The following is an 18021-nucleotide window of genomic DNA, read 5'->3' on the forward strand; positions in this document are numbered from 1 at the left end:
TTAAATTAGCTGTTCCTAAAAATAATGTTTTAGTAGGCTATAATAATAATTGTTTGGTTTTACAATCAATTCATTGTGTTTCCTATTTCTTTTTAATAATACAGTGAAAAGACAGTAATTATGTGATAAACATGTTTCCAACATGTTTTATTCTGTTACACTTATTGATGTTCAACAAAATACTCAAGAAACATGCGCATTCTGTTGGATTTACTGGAGTATATTTGGTTTATTTCGAGTCAGAGCTCAGATGGACATATCGGAAAGTGAGTAGCCTAGTTGTGGATCAGCGCTTCACTGGTTCGACTGGTTCACTAAAAAGAACCGGTTCAAAAGAACGATTCGTTTACGAACCGGACAACACAGTCAGTCAACTGTCAAGTGTGCCCTGTTGGCGTTGGTCGGGGTTTGTTTTCCCCCGACTGAATATGTTCAATCAGCGTTTGTCTGTGTCTATTGGGGCAGTGTGAACATGACAGTTATTTTTCAGAAAATTCTAAATCCAACGGAAAACTTGTTTGTTTGCGTTTGTCTGTGCTGTGTGAAATGCGAATTGGTCTGTAGAGTGTAGATGGCTTGTCTGGCTGTAGTGGGCGACACTCTCACACTCGCATAGGTAACGTTACTGCTGAGAAAGGAGGGAGGGTGAGTGTGAGTGAGAGAAAGAGAAAGAAGTGAAGCCAGGGAGCTCAACACAGCCAGCATGGCGAGCCAAAGGGACTTCACACACAGAAAAACATGGATTAATGTGCTTCTGCGACTCCTACAGCTGTTATTGCCGTACATTCAACACGGAGAAGCTCAGTTTCAAGGTGAGGGATACAGATTCGCCTTATTTAGTATGTTCACGAATGCAACGCGAGTGTGAAAAATGTCGGAGGAACTGCCGAGGGCTGATTTGACAAGTATTCAAGTGCACTCGTTATGCTATAAGGACACAGTATTCACCCGAAAGCTGATCTATTTTATTCTGGTTTCATTCGTCTGTCTGTCTGCATAAGGATTTATCTTTTGATTAAAATCTGAAGACAGACTGCTTAAGCGTTTTTTGGGTTTTGTTCGATTTCCTGTGTTAATGCGATAGGCTACAAAGCTCATATATCTGCATACAGCTGATATTCAGTGCAGTCTATGGGAACTAAGCGTATATTCGATGTTCGCAGAAGAAAACACAAGCTACGAACAGTATTAATGCACATTTAAATGTGTTTCCAGCGGCATGTAAGGTTATGTGGATTGTTGTCATGGTGTGAGCTCTGGACTAAAATAGCTTGTCAGTTCAATTGCACGCCTTTTGTCATCCAAGCCAGTTCATATACTGCTTACTGTTCAACTACTGCAAACCAAACATTAGATAACGCATGATAAGACAAGCACTAGTGTCATTTTCGGATTTCCTGTATTTTTGTGTAGAGACAGGAATTGGCCTGGTGTTTGTTGATCTGCTCGCTTTATGTTCTATATTATGTTTGTTATTCTTTCTTTCTGAAGCTCTGACTCAGATGCCCAGCGTGGTTTGGCAGGAGGACGCAGACTTCTTCACGCCATCGCAGGTAACGTTATGTGAGCTGGTTTTAAAAAATATGACGTCATAAGCTGGACGTTTTTATTACTGTGCAACTTCACTTCATTGTGAGCCGAAAGCACGTGCGAGACGTGGTGCAATGTACTGTTGTTACATTTGCAAAGGTGGCAAAAAATCTAAATAACTTTCTTCTTTCATTTTCAATATGATTTTGTATCTATTGATTTTTGCAGTGCTTATATGGGCACTGCGATTGTTTATTTAGCTTGGTGAAATGCGTTTCCATGTGGAGGCGGGAACTGGGAGGCATCTTTCTGTAAGGACTCTAGGATCCTGAAAGAACATAATACATACATTTTTTGCACAGTCTCATGTTTTCGTCTCAAATAACAAACAGACATTAATTCCAGCAGCATATATAGTACGAAATCTAATATGTGATTTTTAAATTATTAGTCCTAAATGGAATTCGTAAAGGTTTAGTTCACTTAGAAAAATGTTGTCATTTTAATATAAAATGTTTTTACTGTTATGTTTAACTGATAACCAAACTATTTTACCGACTATTAACTTCCGTTTTATGGACAAAAACGTCAAGACATTTCTCAAAATATCTTTTTGAGGGTGAATGAATGACAAGACTTTTGGGTGAACCGTCCCTTTTAAGGGAAATGTCAAACAAAAATGAAATTAGTGTTGTTACAAATGTGTACGACTTTTTATCTTCGTAAAATGGAAAATATGCAAGTAAAATATTAATAAAAACTACAATAGTATCTAAATGATACTCAAATACGATTTCTGAGATCTGCACTTCAAATTGTGGTTAAGCCGGTTGTATGAGATACAATAAAAAGCCTTACTTTCCCTCCCTGTGATTAAAAAAGTTATTAGAAAGTAAGAGTTTAATTGCCAGGTATGATCTTTGCATTTGCTAGATTCTTCCTGTTCACAGAGGAATAATAATATAGTAGTTAGACATACTAATGAAATAACATATCTAGGCCTATAGAAAAACACTTGACAGAATAACATGTACAGAAGAGTTGCTGTGCTATGCAGAAGAGGTGATGCATAGGTTGTATGATTAAATATTAATATGAATGAACATATTGCTAATAGAGCTATGCAAAACATAACACCATTGGCATTTGAGCCCAACACCTGGTATAGTTTTAAAAGTGTGCTGTTTCTAGTGGTGATGGATTTTATTTTATCACGATCAGGCACACGAGACTGATTAAAGTTTGATAAAGATATTTTTATCATGTTTCCTTTGGGGCAGGAAGCTAAAGCCACACAAACATGCACAGAGACTGTTGCTGCTTAAGGTTGACAGACAATTTGCCATTTTTGTGGTTAACAGTCACGCAAGAGACCTGTCTTACAGCTTGAGAATGACTACAATCAAAGTGGATGGAAAAATCCATTTATAGTTCTCGATTTGTTTAAAGGGGCTTAGTTTGTTGTCTTGACAGTACTACTAGAGCTGGATGCAATGTTATATCAATCTGTACTGAATGTAATCTGTATGTAGTAGGGCTGTCAAAAATAGCGTGTTCATTTCTGTGATATTTAATGTGTAAAAAATATTTTAAATCAAAATCAGTTTTGTTCATTGCATCCTGCAGCGCCACAGTATGAACACACTATCTGGTTCCACTCACCAGCCCCGGAAAGCGAGAGAGAGCAGCTGACCGAGGATGGGATTTGAGTTCTCTTTTGTGTCTTATCATGCTTGAATGTAGCCTGGAAATCCAGACCTAAATCTAAAAGATTAATGGTCTGGCATCGACTAATGAAAATCGGCAAGCTCGAAGGGCGGCACCAAGCATGCATTTGAAAATCTCACTGCACGCAATTGGATAACACTAAGATCAATCGCAACAAGCCCCATATGCTTAGCCCACCAGCGGAGCTAACTGGTAGATTAGACTCTTACCGTATCCGGTCGGCAAAAAAGCAAAAACGCCCTTCTTGCAAAGGAACAATTCGAGCGGCGTCTTCTGTTCCTCTTTTAGAGAAAGTCAAAATCTTTCATTGTAGCTGCCAAAGCCGTTTTAAACAAATGGTGTTCATCCATAGCCATCTTGCAATGTTTACTAATGACTTCGACGTTGCAGCGCTGTCATCATCTCGCCTCTGGCCCGCCTATATCAGATAACCTGGTGTGATTGGTGCTGCTCAGATAGAGGGTCATATTTAATGAGCATCATTACTTGACACCAGAGTAACTCGCTGAGCAAATTCAACTTGTGCTCTCGCGAGAACTCTGGATTACCAGGGTAGCTTGAATGGTCGAATACACATACAATTGTCAAATTAACAATTAAACAGTCTGTTGAGTCTCAAGTGAAAGTAAACAGTTAGGTGTAAATCAGAAAAAATGTTACATTTGATTATTCCGTTTCTGCACTATTTCTAACTAGGCCTCCATGTTAAATAAACAAATTACGTTTTTAAGGTACAATTGGTTTAAAGGGATAGTTCACTTTGAAATAAAATTTTGGTATGTTTTAGCTTACCTCAAGGGCATCCAAGATGTAGGTGTCTTTTTTTTCCGCAGTAGTTTCAATTTTGATATTTTTAGGTCAAACCGTTCTTGTCTGTCAGTCATATAATGCAGGTCTATGGTCACAGTCTCAAAGAGCATGCACAGAGTCCAAATTAAAACAATTCCCCATCGTAAGTACACATTGATGGCCTAAGACACGAAACAAGCGGTTTGTGTGAGAAAACGAACAGTATTTATATCGTTTTTACCTCTTGAACACAGCCACGTCCAAGTGATCTGAGGGCGCGGGCGGGTATAGATATATACTAGATGTCGCCTTGGCTACGGTTTCGTTCCAATGAACTGCAGTAGCCAAGGCGACTTCTATTGTATATATCTATACCCGCGACTTCTATTGTATATATCTATACCCGGGGAATTGTTTTAATTTGGACTCTGTGCATGCTCTTTGAGACAGTGACCATCGACCTGCATTATATGACTGACAGACAAGAACGGTTTGACCTAAAAATATCAAAATTGAAACTACTGTGGAAAAAAAGACACCTACATCTTGGATGCCCTTGAGGTAAGCTAAAACATACCAAAATTTTATTTCAAAGTGAACTATCCCTTTAATATAAATATTTTTTGTGTTGCTGTTGTCCTAATGTTTGTATTTGCTTTTTGTCTTATTTTTAATAACTAAAATAAAATATCAAAAATAGCTATATCGTGGTGTATATCATTAACGTGAAATAACATTTCTCATAAATAAGATTTTGGTCATATCGCCCACCCTTGTACTATTGCTAGAACTAGGCCTAGGCCTACCTGAAAGTCTTAAAGCACTTTTTATTTCTTTTGTATCTTTGTTGTTTTGTATTAATTTGCACTATTGCTCGTAATTTGTTTTTTAAATTTCACTAGTATGTAAATGTTTTTTGTTGAATGGCTAAAATTACTCCACTCATCCCCTGAAATTGAGAAACAAAATCCATTTCATAAAGACATCAGTAGCTGTATTGGCACTGGTGATACTGGCCTTTATTAATTGTTCTGAATAAAAAGATGCTATTAAACAAATATTTTAGATTTTTAAAGCTATTAAACAAATATTAAAAATATTTTTTTAAAGTTGTTGTTTTTTATATCGCTATTAAAAAGCTGGTGCTGCAGTGTGCATTTTACTTTCACTTTTAAATTAGCCTCAATTCACCCATCGCAGGGAGTTTGATTGACCGGCGATCTGACCAATCATAATCCGCCATTTTTGTCCGATATCAGTCAGGAGAGTTAGAAGATTAACGTCGGTGGATTTGAACTTTGAAAAAAGGTGTACTGTCGCCTTTCCGCGTTAAAACAACAGTCCTTCTGATGTTCATTCACTGAGTTAATTGAGGCAATCTGTCACGACACATTAAAGAGCCACAAAACGGTAGGCCAATTTATTGTTTAATTTTGAAAAGTTGAGACTTTGTTTCATATTAAATGTTACCTGTCTGTTAGCGCGTTGTCGGTGTCTGCTATGTATTTTTCACAACATTAATAGCTCTAAGCGCATACTCGCAGGAGTCTCGCACGCGCTTAGAACTTGTGTAAATTGCACGTAGAAAATGAAGTTAAGGAATGTTCTGCTTTGGTTCATTATCATTACATAACTGCAAGATAACAGGAAAGTGACAAGAAAGTTGGTTACACTTCTTTACAGTGTATGAATCATTCTAAAGTTGAATAGGGCAACCTTATTTCCCTTAGGCTCTATATCAGACGAAGTCCATGTTATAAATAGCATATACAATATTTATTTCTAAAATATTGTTGAGCTGTTTTTGAGTAAATGTGCTTTATTTTAGTTTTAAAATATGTTGTGTTTAGATTTATTAATACCATGTTGGATTTGTTTTTTGGGTTTGTTCTAGCATGACTGGTGTGTCCTAGATATGATTTGCTCATTCATGAATAATCTGGATTTTGATATCACAATTGAACAAAAATTAATGATAAAAATGAAGGTCACATTCACAAACAGCTTTATATTTAAGAAACACATTATCGGCTTGACAACCGTTTAAAAGCAGAGCCATAAATAGACTTTGATTCATTTGTAGTCAATATAGATGGCAAGAGTGATTGAGTAGACCTGCAGCATTCCATGTAAAGAGAACCACCCTCACCCAATGATGGATGGATGCTGCATTTACTCAGTGCATTCTAATACTTACATTCCAAGTACTACACTAAAACTCTACAGATTCACTGCATGTTTTCTATCTTGAGGAACCCTGCATATTCATCCAATCATTGTAAAATGTGTACTTAACAGTCATCTGACACCAGGCAACCAAGTGGCCTCTATATACACCTATTGTATGCCTGGAGGGCTAAAGTTAGCTAGTTCCTATGGATACCCTGCTGTAACACTCGTCAGTCATGGTTTGAAGGCTCTCAGTAAGACTGCTATTTCAGAAAATTGCCTATGATGTGCTACTGGTAGTTTATGCAATAGTATGGCTATGTGTCAAAATCGTACAGTGTTCCCTTTCAGTTGTGGTGCTTTCAAAATAAGGTCAGCTCAAGTATACTTGTGCTCTGAATTTACTTGTTTCTATTTCCAGTTTTATGTTATTTAGGTAACATTTTTATTTGCAATGCTAAGTGAAGGAATGTAATACATTTCTTACGTATTACATTTATTCATAACTTGCACTACTGTTCAAAAGTCTGCATTTATTTGGTCAAACATACTGAATGTTTGACCAAATAAATGCAGACTTTTGAACAGTAGTTCAACAGTAACAACAGTAATATGGTGAAATATTATTACAATTTAAATAACTGTTTTCTATTTCAATATATTTTAAAATGTAATGTATTGCTGTGATGGTAAATCAGAATTTTCAGCAGCCATTACTGCAGTCTTAAAGGGTTAGTTCACCCATGATTTACTCACCCTCACGCTATCCTAGTGTGTATATGACTTTCTTCTTTCAGCCAAATACAATCAGAGTTACATTAAAGTCTGCGTGAACCGGAAGTTACAAATGACTTCTCTCCAGTGTTGTGACGTATTTCCAAGTGAAACGGAATATTGAACAGAGGGAAGGGTTTTACTCTAGCGCTCCTCCTCTCCATCTCTGCTCATAGCAGACTAACGGTTTGAGGGGAGTGGTTAAGCGTTTTTCAACCCAAGCCGTCAAGCCTACGTCATCAGAAAAGGATGACATTTCAGACCGGAAGTAACTTTTCAGACTTTGATTAAAGATTACCACGGCAAACAATTTTTTTCTGTGTATTAACTTGCACGGATTAATTGTTCAACACAAGACTAGTAATATGCGCTAACAAAGTAAATAGGGTCAATTTTGATTTCATGCCGACTTTAAAACAAATCCTGGCTCTTCCAAGTTTTATAATGGGAGTGAGTAGCGCCTGAGATTTTGAAGCCCAAAAAAGCACATCCATCCATCATAAAAGTAATCCATTCGGCTGCAGGGGGTTAATAAAAGCCCTGTTTTAGACTTCAAATTTGTGACCGGTGTTTTGTTTTGCTCTATCCTTTGCGCTTCCGCGTTCGTCAATACCTAATGCGTAGGGTCAGAGGTCACTCTTCCGCCGGAACTATACTCGCGTACAGCCTTTGCCGGAAGCCAGTGATTTTAGCTTATAAAGTTATAAATATGGATTTTTTTTTTTACAAAACACATCGCTTTGCTTCAGAAGGCCTTTATTTACCCTCTTGGGGCAGTATGGATTACTTTTATGATGGATGGATGTGCTTTTCTCTGGCGCTACTCACTCCCATTATAAAGCTTGGAAGAGCCAGGATACTTTTTTAATAAACTGTAACTCTGGGGGACTGTGATTCTGTGCTTTTTAAACCTTTTTTTTTAATGGTTGGAAAATCCAAAAGAACAGTATTTATTTGAAAACTTTTGTAAAATTAGAAAATGTTTTTGTCACTTTTGATCAGTTTTATGCCTCTTTTCTGGATGTGTTTTTTATTTTATTTTATATTTTTATAAATAATACAATCATACTGACCCCAAACTTTTAAACCTTGTGTGTTATTCTATTATTTTATTTTAAACCTCATTACAACCTTATGTTTACTCTAAATATAACTGTACCTATGTATTATGCTGTTATGTAATCTATATAACAAATATATATTTTTCCCTTCCAGGCAGAGGAGCAGCACAGTGAGAATGTTCCTCGAGAGGAGAGGTGAGAGTCTCTCTTTACCACCGTCCCTTTGAGACTTTAATACAGTAGCCTATTTGCATTTTTTTGGTATCTTTGCTTCAGGTATTGTTAATACAAATCTGTTGTTGTAAACCCACAATTTGTTTATACAATTTTCACATTCAAAACTTGAAGAACAAAAGTTTTACCTTTTTAGCATCACATGTAAGTTTCTGGGGGTCTGTTGTGTACATCCCCTAAACATTTAAATGAAGGCAGGGCTGGCTTGTTTCAACAGTGCATGGCATGGAAAACTAAGCTTCTTTAGGACACCAGCTTTCTATTCACTCTACATTTGCATTCATATGACTGGCATGACCTAAGATCAACACACACTGTTTTATTAACTGTATTTCAATAGAAAGATATGAGCACAGTATGTAAACAATGTGCCAGTGAAGTGAAGTGAAGTGAAGTTACAAGCAAGCATACATTTTGCTCAGTATGCATTTTGGAACTAGTTTTTGCATCTTGATGTTTCTATCCAACATTTATTTCTGCAATATCCCAACATTCAAATCGATGGAAGTCCAGCTAGTACTTAGTGTCATTCCCTCACTTACCCAAGCCTCATTCCCTCACGTATTTGTGGGTTTGACTGTCACTAAATGCAGTTCAGATGATGAGTGATTCATGTATTGGTTGCTTGAATTCTGCAGGAGAAAACATGATGTGTGGACTCCAAGCCAGTGGTATTTATTTTGATAAGATTTATTACCATCATAAACTGTGGATAATTTGTGTATTTGATCATATTCAAAGACTTAAAGCATCTGTGTTTGTGCATGCAAATTTGTTCACTCTCTTTTTTAGTAATTGGAGCTTTTTTTTTTTTTTTACTTTCTCTTTTTTTTTCCCTCTTCATTTTATCTTTGCCACATCCTCTCATGCTACCCGTCCCCAACTCTGTAGATCTCATTCTGCTATCTGCCTGTAGCAGATGTTTCATAGTTCACATTGTCTTTTCATTGTTGCCTCAGGGTAGCAGCATGCTCTGTGGTTAAGTCCTAATCAGGGACTATCACCAAGCACAATGGCTGCTTTTAACACAACAGCATCAGCAAGACTCAGTTCCTGTATCAACAGCAACGTGCAGTTTCATACCCTTACTGTAACATTGATGTTGAACACAGCTAAAAAAAACTAAAAAACTAAAAAACTTTCAATGCAGAAAATGAATGCCATCTTTAAAAATGGTTTGGTGTCAAACTCAATTCTCCATCATTTTTTATTTAAATTTGTGTTTTAATATTTTTGTTCCATTTTAAATATTTAAATAAACCTGAAGGTGACTCCGGACTCTAAAACAAGGAAGCAGAGATTATACCTTCACTCTGATTGGTCTAAATTGAGTTTTTGAATGAGCAGAAATTGCCAAATTGAAATGAAATCTGTCAAGGGTCCTGTAACAGTGCATAAATAATGGCATAATCATACTACTTATGTAATAATACTAATACCAATAATAAAATGAGTGATGATAATTTCATTATGGCAAACTAATATGATAGTACAGTCTAAAATAGTAATAATTTTATTATATATTTGTTTATACTGTCTATTATTTTAATGGGCTCGGATCACCCTTTTCATCTTTCATGACTTTGCAGGTATGGGGAAAATGTATGGAATTACAGGTATGAGTATTTAAATATAGTTAAAAGGTTGGTAATGTGTTAAACAGAACTGAGACTACCACACACTTATTGGTAGCTGTATCAGCATTATCAGGTTAGCCAAGGTATTTAATAAACACAACAAATATGGGATGTGGTGAAATTAGTCAATACTATTTTAATTCCAACCCGAAGAGCAACAGAATGCTGCTCATTATGCATGTATGCAGCATGCTTTTGGTAATTTCATGGGAGCAGTGTAACAGTCTTTTTTACAGACAAGCAGAACAGTGCTAGACGGTTGTCCGAATAGAGAAGTGAAATTGTTTGACCACACTGCTTGTGCATTAGACGAAAGTAAAACCCTGTAGAATCAAAAACTCATAAGGTTATTCTAATAGAGTGGTGCAGGTATGACGTCATTTTGTTGGCCAGTCGGCAGTTAGCTTCACACTGGTTCCCTCGACAAAACTCAATAGGATTTTTCCATAGGCTTTTGGATTATAAAAAAAAAAAAAAAAAAAAAAGCTCTGTGATCAATAAAAGTTTATGATACTTACACGTTTTGTCCATCAAGATAATTTTCACAGATGATCACAACTAAATGTAGACTATAAACAAACTACAGTGTCGATCCTCCCTATACGCAAAGTACGCAAGTACCCCGAACCACCAGTGGGTCAGTAATAATGATTTAGGGCTGTGTTTTTGTTTCATTTTTGATTTAGGCGGTTATGAAAACATGATGCTGCTTTCCATTCCTTTCCTTTAAAGCATTGCACTGTCACCATACGTAACATCCAAATCAGTCGAATCATATAACGTCACGTGTAAAAGAGTATTGAGCTGCGAAAGAAACGCTGTTCAACAGAGATGGAGAGAAACACGGACAAGTACATGCTGCTTCGGGTATGTGCTTAAACTAACAAATACACGCAACAATTTGTCAATGTCCGTCTTGGGGACTTTTTAACCTAATCGCATTGAGTTATGTCTTCAGTAATCTGGTAAAGTAATCAAATACTTGTGTCAGTGTATTATTAGGTCTGTGCATTCGGTCTTAAAGTGACAGCAGCCTAATAAACCCCCTGCTCTCTCTGCCATTTGATATGTTAATCAAAAGAAAACGAGAGAATCACTGATCTTCACTGAATCACATTAGTAACTTTACATTTGAATCATTGTATATTTAATTCATACACTGAAGACTATGCAATGTTTTATTTATTTTATATATTTTTTTAACTATTGGAAGAGTATACTACTGGTGTTTGCTCTTTGAACTTTGGCCTTGCGTTTGTGTATCTATTGGCAGGGTGTCTGTGACGGCATCTAACTGTGTATTGGAGATTATTGACTATCTACAGCATGCAGAGCAAAGAGAAAGAGCCTGTGTTATGGGTTGTTTGAGGTCTATATATGATACATGGATTTGAGTAGCTTTAGAATTTTTTTATTGTTTTATCTGCTTATAAAACACATTATTCTATATTATGAAGTCTCTTTTGAAAGCAAAGTTGGCAAGTGCTTGACTACGTGGTTATAAAGCTTTGGATTTCAAACACATTTTGAGCGGTCTATATAATACACCTGCTTTATGCAAGCTATGTGAATATTGGATTGGTCTTTTTGGCATCTAAATGTGTACATAAATTGCATAAAAATCTGTATTAAAACATTAGTATTTGAGATTTGCTGATTACTCTTGAAATAGAGAATAATATAAACACTATAACAATGTAATATATTTAATTATTTTAAAAGATTTTCAAACACATTGACAGCATTATTTTACTATTGTTCCCAGAACCTGTCAATTAATCCTGTAAATTTCTTTCTCGAGTCTGTTCTTTCTCATGAGATTAATGAGACAATCTTTTATTTAGTATGTGCAAAACATATTTTGGGAAAAGCCTATTTCTGCTCAAAAATTATTCCAGGAAATTGTGATTCAAACATTCGACATACAATATCACACTACCACTAGTAATGGAGTCCATTACAGATTTACAGATTAATACAAAAAAATGTAGGTAGTTTTGTCAGAGAATTTCAGGAAGCTATGTTTTAATATGTTTGAATACTGTTTTTGGTGAGCAGATCCACATCAGGATTCACAATGTTGTATGATATGTATGATTTTAAGTAATAGACATTAGATGGTTTGTTGTTTTCATATCTTGTGTAATGTCACTGAAAGTACTGTTGCCTAATTGTAGATCATTCTTGATTGCGTTTACACTGTTTGTCCACTATTTCAAATCTTAGAACATTTGAGCACTTCGCTTTCAGGATGTTACACCATGTTTATTTCACAAGTAAAAGGAGTCTGTGAGAACATTTGTTCTTCATTGCATAAAACATTCTTGTTTGGGGGAAGTGATGCCACAATGACTGCTCTTTATGGCCTATATTGTTCATTTTTAAATGTAGTGAAAGACTAGTGTGATGAGGTTCAGTGTTGTGGGTGAGGGAAGGAAGAAGACAGGGGTCGGCGAATACTGGGACACTCGTTTTTATTAGCAAGTTTCTCAAAAGTAAATAAAAGGTTGCGCACAGAGCGCCTTCACCGTGCACGCAAGCACAGCACAAAACAAAAATAAACAGTCCAGTTTCTCAAGTTGTTTCTTGCAAAAGGGTAGGCAGCACGAGGTCCCAGTCTAGCTCTCTCTCTCTCTCTCTCATTCTCGCCGGCTTATATCCGGTCTCTCCACGCCAATTACTGCAATCAGACACAGGTGTTTATCATCTGCACTTGACCTACTTACTCACCGCTCTGCTCCGTCCTCTCTCTCCCGCTACAGACTTCGCAAAACCACGCCCCCCTCGCCACATACCCCCACCGCCCGACTCAGGCCGGGGAGCCATCCGGTCTGCAGCCTCCCCCCCCCTCCTCCTGGAGAGGAAGTCGGCCACAGCCATCTGTGCACCCGGCCTGTGGATCACCTGGAATTTAAAAGGCTGTAAAGCTAGATACCAACGGGTGATCCGCGCGTTGGTATCCTTCATGCGGTGGAGCCACTGCAGGGGAGCGTGGTCCGAACAGAGGGTGAACTCCCGCCCCAGGAGGTAGTAGCGGAGGGTGAGAACGGCCCATCTGATGTCCAAACACTCCTTCTCTATGGTGCTGTACATCGTCTCTCTCTTAGAGAGCTTCCGACTGATGTACAGCACCGGCCGCTCTTCACCCTCCACCTCCTGGGACAGGACCGCGCCCATCCCTCTGTCCGACGCGTCCGTCTGTAGAATAAAAGGGAGAGAAAAGTCAGGAGCATGTAAGAGCGGCCCGCCACATAGAGCAGCCTTTATTTGAGTAAAAGCCTGCTGGCACTGCTCCGTCCACTGGACCGTATCTGGTACTTCCTTTTTAGTTAGATCAGTCAGCGGGCTGGCGAGGTCCGAATAATTAGGTACAAACCTTCTATAATATCCCGCCAGCCCCAGGAACTGTCTAACCTCCTTTTTGGTCTTTGGTCTTGGACAGGTCGCAACCGCTGCAGTCTTATCAATTTGGGGACGCACCTGTCCATGACCTAAGTGGAAGCCCAGATATCTTACCTCCACACGCCCAACTGCACACTTCTTCGGGTTGGCCGTGAGCCCCGCCCTTCTCAGCGTCTTCAGGACAGCCCGCAAGTGCTGCATATGACGCTGCCAATCCCCACTATAGATGATGATATCATCCAAGTAGGCAGCGGCATATGCAGCATGCGGCCGGAGAATTCTGTCCATCAAACGCTGAAAGGTGGCTGGAGCCCCGAACAAGCCGAAAGGAAGGGTAACAAATTGGTGTAATCCGAACGGCGTTGTGAAAGCTGTTTTTTCTTTGGACATAGGAGATAAGGGGATCTGCCAATATCCCTTCGTTAAGTCCAGTGTCGAATAAAATCGAGCAGTCCCTAGCCGATCAAGCAATTCGTCAACCCTTGGCATTGGATAAGCGTCGAATTTCGACACAGCATTCACCTTGCGATAGTCCACACAGAATCGAACCGAGCCGTCGGTTTTAGGCACTAAAACTATCGGGCTCGCCCAGTCACTGTTGGACTCTTGCCATTGCAACATTGCCTCTAATTCGCTCTGAACTACTTTTTTTTTGTGTTCTGGCAAACGATACGGCCGGCTGCGTACAACCACGCCCGGCTCTGTCTCAACGTGGTGCTGAATGAGGTCCGTCCGACCAGGTAGGGGCGAGAACACATCAGCAAATTCTGCTTGTAACCTTTTTACATCAGAGAGCTGGGAGGGTGAGAGGTGGTCTCCACCAGGGGCCAGAGCGAGAGATTGAGTTTTTAGACTCGCCTCTGGCCCGAGATCCTCCTCTCCGCTCACCACCGTCGCCAGCATCACTGATTCCACCTCTGACCATTTTTTAAGTAGGTTGAGGTGATAGACTTGATGTGCTCCGCCCCTATCTGTTCGAGCTACCTCATAGTTAAGATCTCCAATTCGCCGTGTGACCTCGAAGGGTCCTTGCCACTTTGCGAGTAATTTCGAGCTAGAAGTAGGGAGTAATACAAGTACTTTATCTCCCGGTGCAAATTGACGAAGTCTAGCCCCCCTGTTGTACAGCCGACTTTGTTTGTCCTGGGCCTGTAGCAAATTCTCCATTGATAGCCGCCCCAAAGTGTGGAGTTTTGCTCTCAGATCCAGGACATACTGAATTTCGTTTTTACTATTCGAAGGTCCGTCCTCCCAAGTTTCTCTAAGGACGTCTAACACCCCGCGGGGCTGACGTCCATAAAGAAGCTCGAAGGGGGAAAACCCCGTGGAGGCTTGCGGGACCTCCCGTACAGCGAACAAGAGGGGTTCTAACCACTTATCCCAATTTTTGGCGTCTTCCTGTACGAACTTCCGAATCATGGTTTTTAACGTGCGATTAAATCGTTCCACCAGCCCGTCAGTTTGTGGGTGATAGACGCTGGTGCGAATCGATTTAATGCCCAATAATTCATAAAGTTCGCGAATCGTACGTGACATAAACGCCGTGCCTTGATCGGTGAGAATCTCTTTCGGGATTCCCACCCGGGAGATTAATTGAAACAGTGCGCTCGCCACACTCTTAGCGGAAATAGTGCGGAGCGGTACTGCTTCAGGATACCGCGTTGCATAATCCACCAGAACTAAAGCAAAGCGGTGTCCCCGTGCCGACCGTTCTAATGGCCCGATGAGGTCCATACCAATTCGCTCGAAGGGGACCTGCATTAATGGGAGAGGGCACAATGGTGCTTTTGGGTTGGCCGGTGGATTCACCAACTGACATTCACGGCAAGACGCGCACCACTTGCGCACATTCTCGTGAATGCCCGGCCAGAAAAATCGGGCCATGAGACGGTTTAGTGTAGCTGTCTGTCCTAAATGCCCGGCCATCGGATTACAATGAGCCGCCTGGAAAAGCATTTCCCGGCGGCTTTTAGGTATTAACAACTGAGTTGTATCCTGCTTTGACTGGGCGTCTTGGGTCACCCGATACAACTTATCTTTTAAAATTGCAAAGTAAGGATAGGAGAGCGGTTGGTCAGGGTGGAGTAGCTGGCCGTCTATAGAGCGGACCTGATCAAAAGCGTGTTTCAGCGTTTCATCCTGAGACTGCTCCAGGGGAAAATCATCGCGCTCCGTAAGGATGGTTCTTTCCAGAGCGCTCCGTTCCCCTGAAGCAGACCCCAGAGGTCCCGACTCAGCTTCTCCCACCTGAGCAACTGCCTCGTTCCTCTCATCTCTTTCTGCCCAAGAGGCATCCGCACATAAATACCCCAATAATTCATTAAATGCTGGCCAATTGGTCCCCAGAATTAGCGGATGCCTGAGGTGCGGATTAATCGCCACCTCTACTCTATGCTTTTGTCCCCTAAATTGAATGTCCACAGGCATTATCGGATAATTCGACACCTCCCCGTGTATACACCGTACCTTAACCATGCGGCTACTATCCAATGCCTTAGGTTGAATCAGACTTTGATGGATGGAGGTTTGGTTACAAACTGAATCCACCAAAGCGGAAAACGTACCCCCCTTGATACTTACTGGTATCTGGTACAGGCCAGCCTGATCGGGGGCAGCTTGTGGCGCATCGGGGACCCGGATCAGTGTCCCCACCTCCATCACCGGACACCGATCGATAAAATGACTCGGATCCCCGCAGCGCCAACAAGCCGGCCCAGACTTCCCCGCCGCCCTGGTGGCAGGAAGCGGGTCAAGAGATTGGCGTGGAGAGAGCGGGGAAGCAACCGGTGAAGTAAAGAGACCGCTAGATGAGCTTCCTCCTCTGGGAGGGACTCGGGGCACTGGTAACGGCTCTGCGGGGGTCCCCGTTCTCCATCTGGGCGCTGGTCTGGGCGTAAGCCCCACACGAGACCTGGGAGGAGGGACAGGTTTAGGAGGGGGACATGAGAGAGAGGGGGAAGAGAGAGAGAGAGAGAGAGAAGCGGATGGTAGGGGTTCGCCGACCCCAGGGCACGCCACCATCTGATCTTCCGCCAGCTGGATGGCCTGGTCCAGCGACGTCGGGCGGTGGCACTGGACCCACTGCGCGGTCTTCCTCGGAAGCCGCGCCACGAACTGCTCCAGTACCACTCGGTCGATGATGTCCTCGACGTCGCTTTCGTCGGCCATCAGCCATTTGCGGCAGGAGTCCCGGAGCTGTTGTGCCATGATGAAGGGCCGACCGGACTCTTCGAGGCTCAGCGTTCTGAACCTCTGGCGATGTTGTTCGGGGGTCCGGCCGACCCGCTGGAGTATTGCACGCTTGAGGTCCTTATAGACCAGGAGGTTCTGGACTGGCAGTTGGTGGGCGGCTACTTGTGCTTCTCCGGAAAGCAGGGGAATGAGCCGCATTGGCCAGTCCTCGGTGGGCCACCCCCGGTCCTCCGCAGACCTCTCAAAGAGATCGATGAACGCCTCTGGGTCATCTTGGGGACCCATTTTGTTGAGAGGCAGCGGCGTTGATGTTTCTTTAACAGGGGGGGTGGCCCGAACCTCCCGGTCTATCCAGCTCCGGAACAGCTCGCGGTCTTCCTGCTGGCCTCGGAGGAGCACTTCAAACCTCTGGTCCTGCTCCTCCTTTATCGCCAGCAGTTGCTGATGTTGTTCCTGATGAAGACCGGCGAGCGATGTTATGATGTCCGCAAACGGCGTGGCTGGCGGGGTCTGCATGGCGGCGGCGATCTTCTTCCTCCCGGGTTTCGGCACCAGTGTGATGAGGTTCAGTGTTGTGGGTGAGGGAAGGAAGAAGACAGGGGTCGGCGAATACTGGGACACTCGTTTTTATTAGCAAGTTTCTCAAAAGTAAATAAAAGGTTGCGCACAGAGCGCCTTCACCGTGCACGCAAGCACAGCACAAAACAAAAATAAACAGTCCAGTTTCTCAAGTTGTTTCTTGCAAAAGGGTAGGCAGCACGAGGTCCCAGTCTAGCTCTCTCTCTCTCTCTCTCATTCTCGCCGGCTTATATCCGGTCTCTCCACGCCAATTACTGCAATCAGACACAGGTGTTTATCATCTGCACTTGACCTACTTACTCACCGCTCTGCTCCGTCCTCTCTCTCCCGCTACAGACTTCGCAAAACCACGCCCCCCTCGCCACAACTAGTAAATCAATTAATCCATAAATGATAAAAAGTGTTATATGCACTTAAAAAAAAAAAAAAAAAAAAAAAACTGCCACACTTGTGCTTAACCTCAGCTAGTCAGTTTCTCATACTGAGTTTTGGGAGCTTGATGTTGCACTTGATCTGTACAATTGTCCATACAATATTTTTATGATAAAATTTGCCCAATTTGGCCTTGTATGTTTATCTTTTTCTTTTTCTTTTTTTCTGGTTGATAATACCAAAAAATTATTTTACCTGAAAAAGGCAAACATTTGGGTTACAGTGAAGCACTTGGTGTGGAAGTCAAGTCACATTTATTTATATAGTGTTTTTTACAATACAGATTGTTTCAAAGCAGCTTTACAGAGATAACTGGAAAATAATGCAACAAAGTTTGTTTTCAGAAGAAAATAGCCTCACAGTCCAGCTCAAGTAAGTTTATTTATGTTTCATTTTTGTTGTAAAAAAGTTACTAATTTAGTTTATTTATAGCCGCTCTGGAGAAAACCGTGATGTCATCGTCCAGCTCAGTTCAGTTCTCATATAATGGTTTC

At 41.0% G+C, this 18021-nt stretch overlaps 2 protein-coding genes and 1 long non-coding RNA gene across 6 annotated transcripts in view; 1 reads left to right on the forward strand and 2 right to left on the reverse strand.

Moving 5' to 3' along the window:
* Nucleotides 1-375: 375 nt before the first annotated feature.
* tmem131l (transmembrane 131 like) overlaps nucleotides 376-18021 on the forward strand; it is a 57046-nt gene continuing 39400 nt past the window's right edge. For 2 of the 3 annotated variants that reach the window (XM_082165627.1, XM_082165628.1), the window contains exons 1-3: nucleotides 377-812; nucleotides 1492-1553; nucleotides 8206-8246. In XM_082165627.1, the coding sequence (XP_082021753.1) occupies nucleotides 704-812; nucleotides 1492-1553; nucleotides 8206-8246 (212 nt within the window). In that variant the 5' untranslated portion in view covers nucleotides 377-703. Of the gene's footprint in view, nucleotides 813-1491; nucleotides 1554-8205; nucleotides 8247-18021 lie in introns of all 3 variants that reach the window. The other variant, XM_082165629.1, reaches the window with a different exon arrangement.
* On the reverse strand, nucleotides 5158-8199 carry LOC309495829. Of its 2 annotated transcripts, XR_014204831.1 has the most exons (3): nucleotides 7409-8199; nucleotides 6764-7041; nucleotides 5158-6731 (listed from the first exon to the last, which is right to left on the reverse strand). It is a non-coding gene; the product is annotated as an uncharacterized lncRNA (long non-coding RNA). The 2 variants fall into 2 exon arrangements; XR_014204832.1 differs by having other exon boundaries at nucleotides 5158-7041.
* Nucleotides 12380-17468, reverse strand: LOC309495810 (uncharacterized protein). The gene is made up of 2 exons (XM_082165678.1): nucleotides 15905-17468; nucleotides 12380-12602 (listed from the first exon to the last, which is right to left on the reverse strand). Exons 1-2 carry the CDS (start codon nucleotides 17030-17032, stop codon nucleotides 12600-12602), a joined length of 1131 nt encoding a protein of 376 aa, XP_082021804.1. The 5' UTR covers nucleotides 17033-17468; the 3' UTR covers nucleotides 12380-12599.

The sequence above is a fragment of the Leuciscus leuciscus genome (assembly GCF_965113295.1).
Source record: "Leuciscus leuciscus genome assembly, chromosome: 3".
In the NCBI taxonomy this organism is placed as follows: domain Eukaryota; kingdom Metazoa; phylum Chordata; class Actinopteri; order Cypriniformes; family Leuciscidae; genus Leuciscus; species Leuciscus leuciscus.